Source organism: Rana temporaria, chromosome 7 (genome assembly GCF_905171775.1).
Source record: "Rana temporaria chromosome 7, aRanTem1.1, whole genome shotgun sequence".
Lineage (NCBI taxonomy): Eukaryota > Metazoa > Chordata > Amphibia > Anura > Ranidae > Rana > Rana temporaria.
The window spans coordinates 34,632,659-34,650,388 of NC_053495.1; the positions used below are offsets into that span (position 1 = coordinate 34,632,659).

At 41.2% G+C, this 17,730-nt stretch overlaps 1 protein-coding gene across 1 annotated transcript in view; it reads right to left on the minus strand.

Annotated features, from left to right (window-relative positions):
• SUCLG2 (succinate-CoA ligase GDP-forming subunit beta) overlaps window positions 1-17,730 on the minus strand; it is a 297,736-nt gene that overhangs the window by 204,820 nt on the left and 75,186 nt on the right. The window contains exons 3-5 of the mRNA XM_040359196.1: window positions 15,258-15,357; window positions 8,464-8,554; window positions 866-1,018 (exon numbers count right to left, since the gene is read on the minus strand). Of these exons, the coding sequence (XP_040215130.1) occupies window positions 866-1,018; window positions 8,464-8,554; window positions 15,258-15,357 (344 nt within the window). The remainder of the gene's footprint in view (window positions 1-865; window positions 1,019-8,463; window positions 8,555-15,257; window positions 15,358-17,730) is intronic.

The following is a 17,730-nucleotide window of genomic DNA, read 5'->3' on the forward strand; positions in this document are numbered from 1 at the left end:
AATAGATTATATTGGATTATAGCATATGCACTTTGGGAAAGATATAATTTGCGTATTTGTAGAATATCATTTCTCACACGGTTACAGCTCATTTTTTTGTAGCGCTGCTATTTTATTTAATTTAAAGTTTGGTTATTGTGCAATACCAGCAAGCACATTGAAGCAGCAGTTGGGGTTTTCTATAGGGTTTTAAAGCACATCAGTTTTTTGGGAGTGCAGGTAATAATACATTACTCTCAAACACCTTCCATAGACTTGATTGTTGATCCCTTTTCAAACTCAGTGATTTTTTTTTTAATTTAATTTCTTAATTGACAAGTTGGTGTTATATCTTTCACTTAGATGTTATAAATAGTAAAAACCACTGGATAAAAAAAAAACGGTGTCTTCATTTCAAAGCAGCAAAATGCGATTTTAATGGGGGGGGGGGGGGTCATTATTTTCTATACCCACTGCCTATTTATATATTGTCTTAGACAAGTACATGTATCAGAGCACTTCACTCTCTAGATTAGAAGCTCATTCTTACAGCCACTGCACCAAAATGGATCTGAATAACTCACTCAGAGGAGGGATAGATCCCCTCTCCACCTACTTGAAATAAAATCATAGTAGTCAGAAGTTTTACTCAAGCTATGGATAAACATTCGGACATTGCAATGATTAAAAAACCCAGTATAATCTGTAAACTCATTGTCATGGATGCACTCTTTTTTAAATGCAATATATGTTTGTTTTGAGATTTCATCCCTAAAATAATAAGTTGTTTTTTATTTACATATAAAGTGGACTACAAATCATGAGTTTGCCACTACGGCGTACTTGGTACAAATCTGTTCTATTTGCAAGGCCTACTAGAACTTACCTTAAAAATAAGTTCTGGGGTTTTCTCAGCCACCTCTTCTATGTCCACTCCTCCCTGAGGACTGCCAACCAGCACAGGTCCATTGCACGCCCGGTCCATCAATATTGCAAAATAGGTTTCTCTGGATATGTCTAGCGCTTCCGCTACCATAACCTAAAAACAAGTTAGAAGAAAGAGTTAGAAAAACTACTCTCACAATAAAGTATTGATTCCTGAGCAGCCAATGACAAGACTCAGACACAGTCAGATAGGGGCATGTACAGCTTTATGCAAAGACCATCTTTTAAATATTCACTATACGATTTTTAAGGCACATTGGGCTACTATGAAAGTAATATTATGGTATAAAAAGGACAAGAAAAGTTCCTACTGTGTAAAAAATAACTTACATTGGCCTGCTAAATAAAATGTCTTTACTTTAAAGCAAAATTTAACTTTTCAAAAACAGCCCTTCTACACAGAAATAGGAGAATATTGGCAAAAGGCGATATTCGATTAGAGCAACCACTAACCACGCCTACATGACCCCTTTGCTTGGGATGCGCTCTACGTCATTATGAATATGAATTAAGGGGGATTGCCTCATTGATACAACAGGGACAGGGGTGGGTACCATCATCCTATAATAATTGAAGGAAGGAAAATGAAGATATATCAGGGACTACTCTCAAGGGGGCCCTGATCGCCAGTGGTGGTAGGACTGTTTTGAGAGGTCTTGGGTACACTTTAACGCACATAATATTGCCAATGGCTTTAAAAAGTTGCTTCATTTTAAATAATGGGTGTTGCTACACCTAAATACACATTATTACATCATACATTGACCTGGTCATGAGGGAATAGAGGCATTTAAAATTGCAAAATGAAAATCCCAGGTGTTGCACATCACACAAAACCCCTAAATGAGAAGAGCAACCTCAGCCCAGACTCCACCCAGTCCACACTTCTCAACGCGTTTCGCAACACCCACAGGGCTTATTAATGGAGATCAGGAAGCACTGACACCAATGGTTTACATGACAGACAGGTAACTAGTATTTTCAAAACGAATGGCTTGCAATAGCAGCCTTTAAGATTTCCTTCCAGGTTAAAGACAGGCTCAATTTAAAGGACAAAAAAAAGCCCCATTTTACCCCCAATTCTCCTTGTTTCTAATCTGTGCTTTCAAAAAGAGAAAACATGCTTCTCAAACCTAGAATTACTTCATCTTTTATCCTTTTATATGGCTTGCCACAGTGCCTCTTGCAGTGGTGGATACAGGGGCATGCTATCTGCTCTCCACTGCCAACAGTCAACCTATCTTGCTGCCGCCCCTTTGTGATGCTCCCCCTTTATTACAACAGGACCAAGTGGGGACCTCTGTGATGAACACATCCATAGGTAAATAAGAAATTAGCGGTTGGCTTAAAGTGGTTGTAAACAGTGGCGGCTGGTGCTGGAGGATTTGGGGGGATGTGGGGTGTGCCCTCCAGGTCTGCACTCGCCCTACGATGGAGCTCCTCTTGACTGTCTTTGCCTGGTGTTCTGTCAGAATAGCGAACTCATTAGTTAACTAAAGTGATGTACCGTCATATGCGCATTCGTTCACTGCTACCAGGTTTGCAAATCTGACAGAACACCTGCAGTCAGAAGGCAGCAGCGGACATCTTACTACACCCAGCTATGTCTTGAATTTCAGAGTCGTTTTAGCAATAAAGTGAGCGTATATAAATACATATAGTATATTGACAGCTGTGATGTGGTTTGGATGTTTAATTTTGAAAAAGGTTTAGCCGTTTATCACCTAATCTCTGCGTATCACCTTAGAGCAGTCACTTTACTGGGTATATGTGAGGGTTTACAACCACTTTAACCACTTGCCGACATACTGTGGCAGGTTATCAGCACTGTGCGAATCGCCATACCTGTACGGCGGCTAACGCATTTGCGGGTGGCCAAACGCCGCCAGCGACCCGCTTTCGCTCCAGCTGTGGGAGCGTGCCCGTAGGTCGGGCGAACTCAATGTCTGCCGGCGACCCATGATTGCCTAGTACAGAGGCAGAACAAGTGGATCCCCGTTCTGACAGGGGAAATTACAGCGATCTACTGTTCCCATTTAACAGTGAGCCCTGTCATGCCCCAATGTGCCCACCCCCTACAGTTAGAGCACACCTAGGGAACACACTTAACCCCTTGATTGTCCCCTAGTGTAAACCCCTTCCCTGCCAGTGTCATTTTTACTTTGAACAGTGCATTTTTATAGCACGATCAACGTAATATAATTAATATATAATATAATTAATTTATATAATATAACGTAATGTCAATGTCCTCAAAAAGAGTCATTTGGGATCGGATTTACCCACCGCAATGTTGCAGTCCTGATAAAAATTGCAGATCTCCGCCATTAGTAATAAAAACAATAAAACAAGTTCCTAAATCTATCCCATAGTTTGTAGACACGATAACTTTTGCACAAACCAAAAATATGTAGAAGAATATACATTGGCCTAAACTATTGAATAAATATTTTTTTTGAGGCAGGATATTTATTATAGCAAAAATGTTCGCCCTTTGTTTATAGCTGTTGGAAGGCAACATGGTCTAATGTCATATTTCTGGAGTTTCTACATATCAGTATCCTATTCCCAAAGATCAGCCATGCTGATACTTGCAGTTTCATGGCTCAAAGGATAAAGGTATTTCATTCCCTGGTTGATACAAGCAGATGGCCCCAAGCAGAATTTGCATCTGAACGCCTGGCTCCGGAATGTCTGTTGCCGACAATACTCTGCAAGCCATCTTCAAGAGAGCAATGGCTGCCAGGATGATTGATGTCAAAGATCAACAAGCTCCTGGAGATTTGGGCAAAACTACCCCTAGAGACCAATATGACAAGACGATCAATAATATAATCTATTGAGAAGGACTCCCTCTTGGCAATATCTCATTGGATAGGAGGCAAGTGAGGGTGGTTACGAATGAGCATGAATGTTTGAGTAAAAAGGGCTCACAAAAAAGAGAAATAGTCCCTTATCCCTTTTTCCCTTGCTCTGGATGCTGGCTTGGGCCTAAGCCATGAGGCTCAGGCCCTATTTTACCATCTTGAGCCCAGCCATGAGTCTATCTAGAGGATGTGATAAGCATCTTTGAGATTTTGTAGTTATATGCTCTGTAAATATCTGCTGTTATAATATTCCTATTTTCTTGGAAAATAAATAAGATATTGTTTACTAGCAGCAGTGTGTGCTTTCATAACTAACTTTACAGTATTGTGCTCATCAGAATCTTAAAGTGGTAGTATACTCTGTACTACCACTTTAACCTACAGGTAAGCCTATAATAAGGCTTACCTGTAGGTATAAAGAATATCTCCTAAACCTGTAAGGTTTAGGAGATATTCCCCCCGCAAAGCGCTGCTGACTGCAGCGGCGCATGCGCCGCGGAGATCCTTGACTAAAGGCCCGGCGGCCACCGGACCTTGCCGGGGAGAAGTCTCCCGCGCGCATGCGCGGGAGTGACGACATCGCCGCTCCAGCCAATCACAGTGCTGGATCGGCGATACCCGTAAGACACGCCGAGGAAAGATAGACACCTCCCTTGGCGTGGACCAGGTAAGTTCATCTCACCTCGTTCCGAGGTAAGTATTTCATAACGAGCTAGTATGCGGTGCATACTAGCTCATTATGGCTTTTGCTTTTCAGGTTTAAAAAAAAAAAAAGACATGTTAATACATATATGCAATAGTTACATAGTTTATATTAGATTGTATGTTATTGCATAATTACTTCAATAGCGCAAAAAATAAAAAACAGCAGAGGTTATCAAATACCACCAAAAGAAAGCTTGTGTTTGGGTACAGCGTCGCATGACCGTGCAATCGACAGTAAAGCATTGCACTGCCGTATCTCAAAAAATGGCCTGGTCATTAAGGGGCAAATCCTTCCGGGGCTAAGTGGTTAAGAGAAATGGAGGGAACCATCCGTTTTTCTTTTTTCCTTTAATGTAAGGTTTACATTATGAAAGACTGTAGTGCCTGCATTTCTTTATCTGCTTCCCTGGAAACAAGTAGGGCACCCCATTTTATTTTTAGAGCTACAAAGCATCAAGCTTTTCTTTTTGAGATCCAAACATTTAAGTACGGAGCCTCAGAAACATGCTAATTTTATCCTAATGAAGTGACGTTTCTCTATGTTCTATATTAAGGCGCAGAGGTGTAGTTAAACACAGAAGATAATGAGGCTGGCTTTACCATCACTTGACGCCTTTTGTTTCCCCTATTTTAAAAGAAATGGCTTTCCTACAGTAGCGGGGACGTGGACACCTGCCAAAAGCCAAGAGAGAGCTCATTAATTGCCTGGGTCTTGCAACTCACTGAAGTATTTTGTGCACTGCAAAAGTGGTGGTGGTGATCTGTTTGGCAGTCGTCAGACTGCATTTTACTTTTCCTGCAAAAAAAACATAATTAGAGTAGATCAAGAGCAATACCATTAAAAAGATGCTTAAAACTAAATATACCACCAAAAACAGATGCTTGGTTTTCTGTGCAAGACACAGCAGGCCTTATTTATCAAAGCATCTTTTAAAACTTGGCATACTGTTAAATACCATAGCTACTTCAACATATATGAAGCAAATGATTCAAAACTGCAAGTATAACCTCTAACCTTTTTTCTTTGTCCTGCTCTCACAGGACTTTGCATGGAGTTAAAATAAATAAAACATTTCTGGCATCCCATTAGATATGTAAGATTCCGAGGTCACTTCAGGATTTGCTGGCAGGGTTAAGCAAACAGCAGGCACATCCTGAAGTGAACCAGTAAAAGGAAGGAAGAAAAAAAATACCTTTAGCAATTTCTAAATGTTCCAAAATATAAAAAAAAAATATCTGCGCTAAAAATGACATACAAAATATATAAAATCAGCAGCTAGCACCACATTTGTCGATTACAAATAAAGCATAGTTCAAGGTAACATGCAGCACTTGATATAAAGCTTTGACAGAAAAAAAAAAAGTCCTTTGAAAAAAGCCGGAAGAGATAGTGTCCCGACACCAGCCTCGGTGTGACAGATGGAACCACGCACCACCACAGCGATCAAGTAGTTCCCCTTACTGGACAGAGTGGACCCTCATGGTAAAGAAAGGTCGAACTTGCTGAATAGACATCAGATGGAACGCTCAATCCTGTGTAGCTGTGACCAGGTCACATAGGAAAACTCAAAGGATGCCAGTATCCCAAGGACAACCATGTAGGCCTTACAATCACATCCACTCCCAATAATAGAGTATTTCACCAGAAATCTAGGCACTGCAGCATAAAAAGCATGTAGGACTTAGACACTGCAAACAACGTCTTCTAACTCCAACCAGTCACATGATTCAAGCGTCATCTTAAGAGCTAGGCCAGTTGTCAGATAAAAGCAGATAGTGGTGCATCCAGCATTACTGCAGTAGGATTAGTGTGTCGACTAAAGGCCACAGCCAACTCAGGAAGCACTGAACCCATACTAAAAACTGAACCCATACTAAAAACTAAGGGTGCCGCTCAAGGCTCTGATAGGTCCTCTTCCGCTGTCAACCGCTGGGAGTGCAGACAGAGAAAGAGCTCATCCTGGCTCCATGAATACAAATAAGGAAAAAATAAAAGTCCCAGGTGCCGCACATCACACAAAACAGGTGTTGCTTGATTAGTGAAGACCCACTTTTCCAATTAACCGCACGGCAATCTCTTGAGCGCAGGAGTATTCATTTTTTCTTCATATTGAGCCATACATCATACAAAACCCCTGTATGAGAAGAGCAGCTTCAGCCCAGACTCCTTTCTGGCCACGTTCCTTAGACTTTTTTTTCTGTCATACAGATTTATATCAAGCGCTGCATGTTACCTATATATAAATTTATAAAGGTTTCCTGCTACCTGCAAATTTTGGACCATGATCTACTCTTCCAGCTAATATTAAAGTGATACTAAGCACACACGGTTTAATTTACATTATCTCTTCTCCTTCTGTACGTGGATGATGGCACTGTAATTAATTTAAAGGAACACTAAAGGTTTGTTTTTTATTAGATCAATTGATTGCTGTAAGCTAGAATATTTAAATATCACTTACCTCGTTTTTCCTTTTGACCTCCAAAATACAGTAATCCAGGTTTGAAAATGCCATTTCCTGTCTCTCCTCGTCTTGCTTTCCACCAGCATCTGAGCCGTTTTGCATGGTGGAAAGCAGAATGTGCTCACCCCCTCCCTATGACTACAGCCCTGCGTGAAGATGCTCTCTTATCCCTCACCGGCATGGAGGCTAAGCCTAATGGGAACTGTAGTTCCCTTCCCATTAGCCCGTGATGTAGCAAGAATGAATGCGCACCGCAAACCAGGAAGTCAGTGAGAATAACGATTCAGGAGTGACAGAGGGGGAAAAAACAGCTCGATTTCAACAGGTATTAAACTAGTTATAATTCAAAACATTACTTTTTACTTTATCAGCTACTGTCAGACTTTAATTTAAGAGGAAAATATTTTTGTCTTTACAAACCCTTTAATAAACAATATCGAAGTAACTTTTTGCTAATCAATATACAGCTGTCACATGGCCCAGATCTTTCCCAGCCTGTCTACAAGGAAACATAAGCAGGAGGAGCTTTTAGTCCTCTGCTGTGGGTCACATGTTCAGAAAAAAAAAAAAAAACAGTATACAGAGTAAAAATAAATTATTATTATCAAACTGAAATCATCATACACATATATAAATCTAATATTTTTAATTCAATGGTGTGTGAGGATTTCTGCCAGTCACAGGCTGTGTCACGCGCTCCAGCCTTTGTCTTAGAACAGGGGGATGAATCCTCCATCAATCTACATATAATATAGAGGAGTCGGCTGTCATTTACCACAGTGTATACACCCACATGTGTGACTATAGTCAGATGGGCTGCTCAGATGGGATAGGAAGGAAGCCCTCAGCATAGAAAACGCACCGAAAATCGAGCATGTGCAGAAGCTGCCAACACTGTTCTGCAAAATCCCCAACTGCATTGGGAACATGACCAAAAGGGTGGATAGAGAACAGCAGGATCAACCAGGATTTTTGCAGAATACAGAAAATTAATCCCATAGTGACCGAGGGAGTATGACAGCATGTAATACACCATGTATTGATAGTCATTTTATGATGTGGGTTTAGTAACACTTTACGGGTTTTCTTGCCCCCTCTTGTTTCCCACACATTCCTACTGGCCAATAATGATGGGCCAATTGGAATGAGTTAGAGAGACGCACTTCAATACTACAAGGACGTTTTAAAAATTACAACAGCTTGGCATTTGAGTGTAAAGGTGTCAGTGAGGACTTGGAGATTACTGAATGTTTGTTAGGAAACCTTTAGGTGCCAGCACTTAATATAATTTCCCAGTCCAGATAATTGTTTTACTCATTGACAGACAGCAAACAGGTTTACCTTAATTCCTCACCACAGATACATACATACACACAGTTTTCCCAAAGAACTTTTTTTCAGGGTTTTGTAAATCTGGAGCTTCACTTAACATGCAAAAATTAAGGTGGGTTGAGTTAGACTTTCACAAGAATATGGTTTAACTTAATTACACCACAACCTACCTTGTGAACTTTGACACCGCCATCTGCAGTTTGTTTTGTTGTAAGATTGAAGCCAATCATCTGTTTTGTGAGAGTTCCCACCTTCTCGGGACTGTAAGACAATTAGAACACAAACAATAAGACTTCCAAACAAATCTAATAAAAAACATTTTTTTTTACAGTTAAATACCATAGGTCTTGGATCTACATGACATGGTGCGGAAGCCACATTTAAAGAGTGACTGAAGGATTAATGATGTCTCAATGCTGTATATTTCCCTCTTATTTCTATCATATGAGTTTGACTTGGTATGTGTTTACTGGCTAGAAACATTTAGACTAGTAGATTAGTGTGGCTGGTTTCTCATGCACGCATTCTGGCCTTTACTTTTTTACTGAAAATATGAGACTGCACGTCATATGGAGATAAACAAATTTTCTTAGAATTGCCATCCTTTTTCTCTGTAACCAAACCCCAATGTATTGAAATCCATCATCCCTTTGATTTTGTATAAAGCCAAGGGATATTTCCCTTAATAAACTAACATATTTTGACCTCATAGTGTGTCTCATTGTGTGTTCTTGGGGCCCCAAGTGGGAGTTATCCAGCCGTCCGGTTCAAGTCCCCATCAGTGACCAGAAACTTTCTAATCCTCTCTGCTCTTATGAAACATGTACAGACTTTACTGGATGACTTGCTCTCACAAACAAGGATTGTCAAATGGATGCAAGCTCCTTTAGTTGGCCGTTGGGCTACATCAGCAGCCCTGATGAAGCCTTCTCCTCTCTTCCTGAAGTGCTGGCATCAGAAGCCACTGTATCTGTATTACATCCCCATAAGGATGTGGTCTCCTGGGCTCTATAAACTTTGAACTCCTGCATTGTAAATGTTATATACATCCAATTCCTATACACTTTATATTACATAACCTTATCCTGAAGTCTGTACATTACATAAACCTGACCCTTGCACCATTGACATTACACCTACATTACTACTTACACCTGACCCCCGCACTCTAAGTTACCTACTTCTGACACTGCATTGCACACGCCCAAGCAAGAAGCGGGGGAGGGGGTGTTGCTGAGTTTCAAGTTTGAGAAGCGGGGGGGGGGGGTAAGTTGACGAGTGTAAAAAAAATTATTCTGCTATAAACCAGATAAGCGGGGGGGATGCTGCCGAACGTCAGCAACCCCCCCCCCCCTCCCCTCCCTACCGCATACAGCTGCTGCCCCCCTCCCTATCGCATACCGCCGCATACAGCTGCTGCTGCCGAACGTCAGCTAGTACTTCTTCTGACTGCCTCCCCGGCTCCCCCCCATGTTCTTTTTACCCCCCCTTACCGTATACTGCGCTGCAGAAGATTCAGTTTGCTGTTCCCGGCCAGACTGAAAGGAAGTGAGCACTGAGTGTGCGTACATCCTGTCAGTCCGGCTGGGAACAGGAAACTGAATCTCCTGTACCACGCGGTTACGGTACCCGGCCGGACTGCAGGAGGAATAAGGAAAGGAGCTCGGCCACGCTACAGGCTGTAGCATTTATAGGAAACAGCGGCGCTCTGCTGGGGCCCCAGGCCAGCTCGGGGCCCCAAGCAGTTGCTTGTTTTGCCTGTCCTGTTCCGACAGGCCTGAGTGCACACTACTGGCACCTGCAATCTGTATATACGTTTGATCCCTGTGCTCTGCATGTAGCCTGAGGTTTTAAGTCCCTCCCACAGTGCAATTTTTCTATTACACAAGCCTCATTCTGCTCTGGGTACTCAACACTGCCTCCAATTGTTTACACCACAGTGGGAAAAGGGGGCCCGTCAGTTAATCAGTACAGGGTCACTTTATTTCTATTGGTGGTCCTGGCAAAAACTTACAGCATGTAGAAATGCTGGCAAAATCTAAACATTTTAAAATGTAAAATTAAATACACTAGACTAATAGCATCCGTTGATAATGGTATAACCGTACAAGAAAAAAAAATATCAAGCAATACGAGATCTATTTGTACATACTGTATCTCTCTTCAATAGAAGCAAAGACATCTGGGTAAATAAAGGTTTTTAGGTCGAGGCCTCTAAATGCATTCTATGTCGCACTCAAGCAGACCTGCCTTGATTATGGTCATTTACCCTTCACTTTAGCCTCCATAAATAAAAAAGTTTTGAGCCAGGAAATTATGCTGCAGTTGATTGCACTATATTTTGTTTCGCTTTTTTTCGGGACTAAAATTGCTGATATTTGAAAGAGGCAGAATTTTATAAACATGTATTTTTCAAACTGCTTAATATAAGCAGTGGAAGTAAATTTTTGGTGATATAGAATGACAGCATTTTCTTGTAGAGCAATGATTAAGATATACCGGTACTTAAAGTAAAAAAATTCAACGTCGCAACCAAAGAAAAAATTGAAACATTTAATAGAAATTATATAAATGTGGCTGCAATAAAAAAAAAAAAAAGTACATTTAAAGACCGTATATATTACGAGACAACTGGAAATTAGTGGTTGTCAAGTTAAAGAAAAGTATGAAATGAAAACCTTATGAAGTTAAATTGAAATGTCGGTCTTGAGAAAACATTTCAAAGTTTGCAAAATTCATGAAAACAAGATGTCCAATTTTCCACCCCGTCATTGGCAAGTGCTTTGTACATATTGGGATTGACTGACTAATAGAAAATAAAGTGACCCTGTACTGATTAACTGACGGGCCCCCTTTTCTTACTGTGGTGTAAAAAATTGGAGGCAGTGTTGAGTACCCAGAGCAGAATAACGAGGCTTGTGTAATAGCAAAATTGCACTGTGGGAGGGACTTAAAACCTCAGGCTACATGCAAAGCACAGGGATCAAACGTATATACAGATTGCAGGTGTCAGTAGTGTGCAATCAGGCCTGTCGGAACAGGACAGGCAAAACAAGCAACTGCTTGGGGCCCCGAGCTGGCCTGGGGCCCCAGCAGAGCGCCGCCGCCGCTTCCTATAAATGAGTATGTTTACTTTGCAAAGCCAATTTTCACTTTGCTTAGTAAATGAGGTGAAATTTCACTTTGCAAAGAATACCCAATCATATGCACGGTTAAACCTGAATTCCTGGATCAGCAAATATTATCTAAATACAAGGAGGTATGCATATTCTTACTTGGGTTGGTGCCTAAAACCAGGCAGTAAGACCCAAGTAAGAATATGCATACCTCCTTGTGTTTAGAGGTATGTGGATTTCTTTCCAAGAGGATTTCTTGCAGATCTCTGCAGTATATGTAAAGTAGATAGTGCAGCGCTAGAGGAAAAGTCCAAATAAAGATCATCCAGGTGATTTAATAGTGAAAATACACTTACATAAAAAGCACTATATCCAGTGCTAGGAATCACATGCAAACAAAAACGCACAGCATGGTCCGATAGATGGCAGCGGGTGACGTCACGTACTTCCCTACCGAACGTTGCGTCTCAGGGGCGGGACTTCTTCAGCGGATGATCACATCCGCTGAAGAAGTCCCGCCCCTGGGACGCAACGTTCGGTAGGGAAGTACGTGACGTCACCCGCTGCCATCTATCGGACCATGCTGTGCGTTTTTGTTTGCATTTGATTCCTAGCACTGGATATAGTGCTTTTTATGTAAGTGTATTTTCACTATTAAATGTTATATTGGTTATTGCGGAGAAACACTATGTTTTGTTTTTCTTACATCGGATTCCATGGCTGCTATCCATGCTGATATTACTTGAGATCTGCCATCCATGCTGATATTACCTGAGATGTATTCCTTTCCTGCTTGGATTATGCTGTTACATGCCTGGGATTGACCCTTATGGGAAAGCGATTTTTTATTATCAGTGAGGTGAGCGGCCATTGTTACTATTGGTGGAGGTCTCCTGCTAACCCACACTATATCACCTGCATGCCTCATATTAGTCACTTATAAGAGAATCACCTGAATGATCTTTATTTGGACTTTTCCTCTAGCGCTGCACTATCTACTTTACATTGACTCTTAAGGAATTTATAAATTGAATCCTAGTGCATAGCTGCCGATTGTGTTTTACCTGTATATTGCGCTGATTTTTTTACTATTTTCAGATCTCTGCAGTAATCTAAAACTTTGGCTTTGTGTGGGAGCTTCCTGTAATAAAGACCAGTCACTTCTGCGCCCTTTCCTTTTGCTGGGTGACAGGTCTTGTCTCAGCCCCTCCTCTAGTCTTCTTTAGGCAGTCTGTAGTGGGGGGACTGGCTGGGCCTTTCCCACATCTCAGACCATGTACAGCACCACTACTTCTACAAGGTAATATATGGGTTAGAAGGGCATTTGGTGCCCACAACGTGGATATTTATCCTTTGGGCTACTGAGGAATAGAAGGTGTTTGTGCCTAGAGTTCAGCTTTAATGAAAAAACTGGATGTTTTTTTCTATGTGAATTATTGAATACAGCTTTCCCTCATTCACTAAGCTAAGTGAAAACGCACTTTGCTAAGAGCAGAGCCTTTGCTCCTTTAGTAAATTAACCCCCGTGAGTACTTATGTTTTACCCGTTTGCAATTGAAGTTTATAGATCAACACACCTTCGTACAGTGCCCTGTACAATTTAAATACTATTTCTGAAGGTAATTTAGAGAGACTGTTGCGTTAACTCTAAATGCGGTCTGGAAATCTATACATTAAAGTAGTTGTAAACCTGAGATACGAAATATAAACAAAGCATATCCCTCTATAGTGTGTACTTCTTTCAATCCAGAGCACTTAGGGGGTTGGTTTACTAAAACTGGAGCGTGCAAAATCTAGTGCAGCTCTGCATAGAAACCAATCAGCTTCCAGATTTTATTGTCAAAGCTTAACTGAACAAGCCAAAGTTAAAAGCCGATTGCCTACCATGCACAGTTCCACCTAATTCTGAGTGCACCAGTTTTAGTAAACCTCCCGCTAAGTGTCTTTTTTTTTTGTCTGCTGCATTGTTCTTCTGCTATCTTCATGAATTACTTCTGACAAGTTTTTATTACACCAAGTGAAAAAAGGTGACAGGGGGAAGAGCTCCATCACACAACCTGCGATTGACAGCCTCAGCTTTGTTTCTAAGTGAAGGGGGCATCCCTTCCCTCCAATCAGCTCTCACTGAAGTCTGTAGAGTGTAACTTCAGTTTCCCTTGCTTTTCAGAGCTGAGAGATCCTGTGTGAATTCTGAACTTTGAATGAATGTAAAGGACAACAGTTTCAGATAAACATATACAACTTATGTAGGAGGATTTATTTTATCTCTGTGTATCATCTAAAGGCCAGTCACTTCACTGGGTATATCGAAGGGTTTACAACCACTTTATTGGCCTCGATTAAGCTTGGTTTGACACTTCTAAAGTACTCAGACATAGTATGGTTGTGTAGGAGGGCCATGGTATTAATATCTACAACAGCCCTGAACATTTTCATGATTGTTTCCTGTGAAGATATCCACAGCAACAACGCCATCAACTAAGAAATAACTGCAACTGGTTGGTAAAGTGTATCCGTTTTCCAAGATCAGCTGGTCAGGGGTCTTTAAAGGTTTGGTGCAGACATGTGATTAATTAACCAAATTAACCACAGTGTGTCCCTGTACCTTTAAGAAAAAGAGTGGGCTCCCTTCAGTCCACCTGACACCCACCTATCCATCAGAATGCATGCGTTTCCATTGTGGAGTCTCTCATAAGCTAGAGATAGGACCACAGATACCAGGGTGCCGTGACGGGGCTCTGTGGCTTACGCATGTATTTGCAAATGTGCGCACAGACTAAACCCCTGTTTTAACGCATACTTGTTAGATAGGTTGATTCGGTTGTCAGCAGGCTGGCCGGTGAGTAAAGCTTAGATTTATCCTTGGTCTTGTTTATATCAAATTAACCACAAGCAGCTTAATTGTGCCCAGCTCAATCATCATTACACATTAGGAGGGAAACAATAACTACAGGTAGATATTGATGGTCGGACTTTGAGGCCAAGGAAGTATGTTTAAAAAATAAAGTTTAATATCATCGTTATATTACAAAAAACACATAATGATAAAAATACAACAAATGACCACTGTATACAAAATCCTTAGAAGTCGCCGACGCACGTTTCGCCGTGGGGCTTCTTCAGGACGATAACAAGGATTTCGTGGAATAGTGTGTAACAGAGAACAATTACTTATATAGCAGATGGTCTCTCGATGGATGCATCCATAGGGCACATATAGCAGGCGGTATAACAAGATCGATGAGGAACTTGTCCACAAATTTTAAAAGGATCTTGTAGTGATTTTGAGATCAAGACAAAGTTCAAACTTGAATTAGGCGTCACAGGTATACTCATACGTCTTCTGTACTAAAATAAATGGTCCTGTAGCCAGCTGGGACAACAGCCTTCTCACAAACAGCAGGATAAAGTACCATCCGCACACAATAGGTCCCCAATGTACTGGTTCCTATGCTGGATAACAGCGTAGCTGCCTATAAGGGTAGTTTCAAGCGGCCGTTGAAGGGTCAGGCATGTGTCCCAGGGTGCACACCTACGTTGCAACATAGATTTCATTGCATTCAGCAGGATCAAGAGGCTGCAGCTACTCTCTATTCCAATACTACGGAGAAACTTGGCTCTCTGTGCACCGTTGGGGGTAACCTATGTAGGCAAGTAGGGCTTGGGTGACATTGCATTCCAATTTTTACAATACCTACTCCATTGCTAAAAGCTGGATACAAGTAAAGAGGTACATATTTTAACTCGCTAGAAAAATTTTGTAAACATAAATCTGTTTAATAATTTGGGATCTTGGTAGCAATGTTATAAAATAGCACACAATAAGCCAAAAGTGGTTATAAACTTACTCTTTTGTTAAATGGACTCCACCTTTAAGGCCACTGTCGAAGACTCCTTTACCTCTTCCTCCAGCCAAGATTTGTGCTTTCAGAACAATTTCCCGAGCCTCTGCAAATAACACAATAAAAAAAAAAAAAAAAATACAATTAAAGTAGACCTAGAGGCATTTTTTTTAACATTTTTGATACAGTCAGGGAGGGTTATAACTTCTGTCAGATTTCTTTCCATAATCTGTGTCCCATTTTGGAGATTTCCATTTCATGTCCTGTGCCATAGCCAAACAGGAAGTGAGAGAAAATCCCTGCAAATTATGAGAAGACCCACCTTGAGGTCCTCCCCATCCCTGAAAATTACGGGAAAACTCCTGGGGTCCCCCCAGGTCACCATAACTATTGACCCCCATTAGAAGATTTCCCCCTATTACTTTTCTGGGGACAACCCAAAATGTATGATTTCCACACAAATGTGGAACGCTCGTTTAAATGCTTACCCCCCACCCCCTTTCCAGTGCCACAATTGGCATCTTTCAGGGGGGAGGGGAAAACAGGTCCCCTTCCCCACTTCCAGAGACAGGTGCCCGATTTCTTCCCCGCCTGGTCAATCAGAAAGCGCAGGGCAGGTCGCGCATGCGCAATAGGGAACCAGGAGTGAAGCCCAAGTCCTCGCTGTCTGGTTCCCTTACTAGGAATAGCAGCGGCAGCACCCAGCAGCCGATCTGTCTCACATCCTCCCACGAAATGCATAGAGATCTGGCACAGCATGCCTCTACACTGGAGCTACGCGTTTGTAAGTTTTAAACAGCTTAGATGCATGCTGGAGTTCGCATCGCTATCAGTGACAAGCCCGGCCGCTGCCTCCTTTCTTAGCTGTGTGTGTACCTGCCTGTATACACTCTTGTTACCCTGCAAGTTTTGTTTTAATGAAAACGGTATTGCACTATTTCTGTTTTTGTGGCTCATTGTGGTGGAGCCGTCTTTGTTGAATTTATTGGGAGTTGATCCGATTTGGGAAAGATCGCAATAGGAAGGATCCTGAAAGAACCCTTTACATGCCCTGATGGTCACTATGGCCGTATATATCTGGTGAGCGCATTTTGATTGTCACATCGGGTGAAGCACTTTATTATGCACGTTGCACTTTCTGAAAGCACGGTGGTTGGAGCGTAAATCCGGAACACAGCACTTCCATTGCTATATCTATATCTGCAATTATTTGAACTTTTTATTTAATTAACTAATTGGTGATTAATGGACATTATTTTATACTTGTTGTGCCCTTTTTTACCTTTTTTCACAGTATTTTTTCACCCAGGCTGTAACTTTTAGGGCTAGTTCACACCATAGAAACAAAGTCTAGATGCTTTTCTGCATGCACATTTTTGACTATTTGTTTTGGCATGGTGTGAACTATGCCATTAAAATCCATATAACCAATTTCCCATGCATTTTTGATGCAAAAAAACACACTAGACTGCATGTGGTGTGAACTGGCCCTAAATGATAACAGTAAACAGGACAAATATAGAGGGTGCCTCTCCTTCACGGGGGCACATACAGCAGTAAAAACTTGCTAATCGGAGGCCCATAATCGCATTTGGGAACTGTGGCATCATAAGGAAGCCCCACCTTGAGGTCCCCCCTAACTCCCAAACCCAGTCGTTAGAACATTATTGAGCAGTTGAGGCGTTGCAGCGTTACTTTATCTTTTTACTGTTCAATTTATTTTCCCATTTATTTTTTTAGCTCACTTTGGGCACTTTCCTTTGTATTATCTTTTTCCTATTAGCGATACCTTGCACTACGATGCTCCAGTTGCTCTACAGTCATAGCAGGGAGCCTCTTTATATAAAATTGTCCACATGAATTTTTGATGCCTATAATATTGGCCTAAGTTGAGGCACGGTTTCATGGCTTAGGCCTAATTTTTAGTTATTTAGTATGTTTCTTGATGTGCTATGATTGCTACCTGTTCACTGCAAGCATGGTGCCTGTATCCTCAATTTTTTTTTTATAAATATTGGTAATGAAAACAAACTTGCTAATCTCTCTCCACCCTAAAACTAAAAAAAAGTTTTCTCTTGAGTTATACTTTAAGACATACATTTTTTATGAAAGGGCCAGTCCACGAAAAGTGATAATTTAGTCATAGGTAGTGGTTGGTGGGTCAGCCCCTGGCTTCTTTTGTGTCTTGGAGATTCTAGTGTTTCCTCCCACATCTCCTGTTAAGTTCTCTATAATATTAAATGCATTACAAAAAATCTAGCAGGGAGAGAGGGAACTCCTGACAATAGCCAATAAATTGCCAGGTGTCAAAACATCAGTTTTGGGTGTTCGGTCCCTTGAAAGTTAAACTGTCAAGTTTGGATAATTCATATTTAAGCATATGATGAAAACATAGAGAACCAGCTGTCAGTGAAAAACATATGTCAAAACTAATCAAGTAGATTAATTTAAGTACACGCAGCAAAAAAAAAAAAAAAGT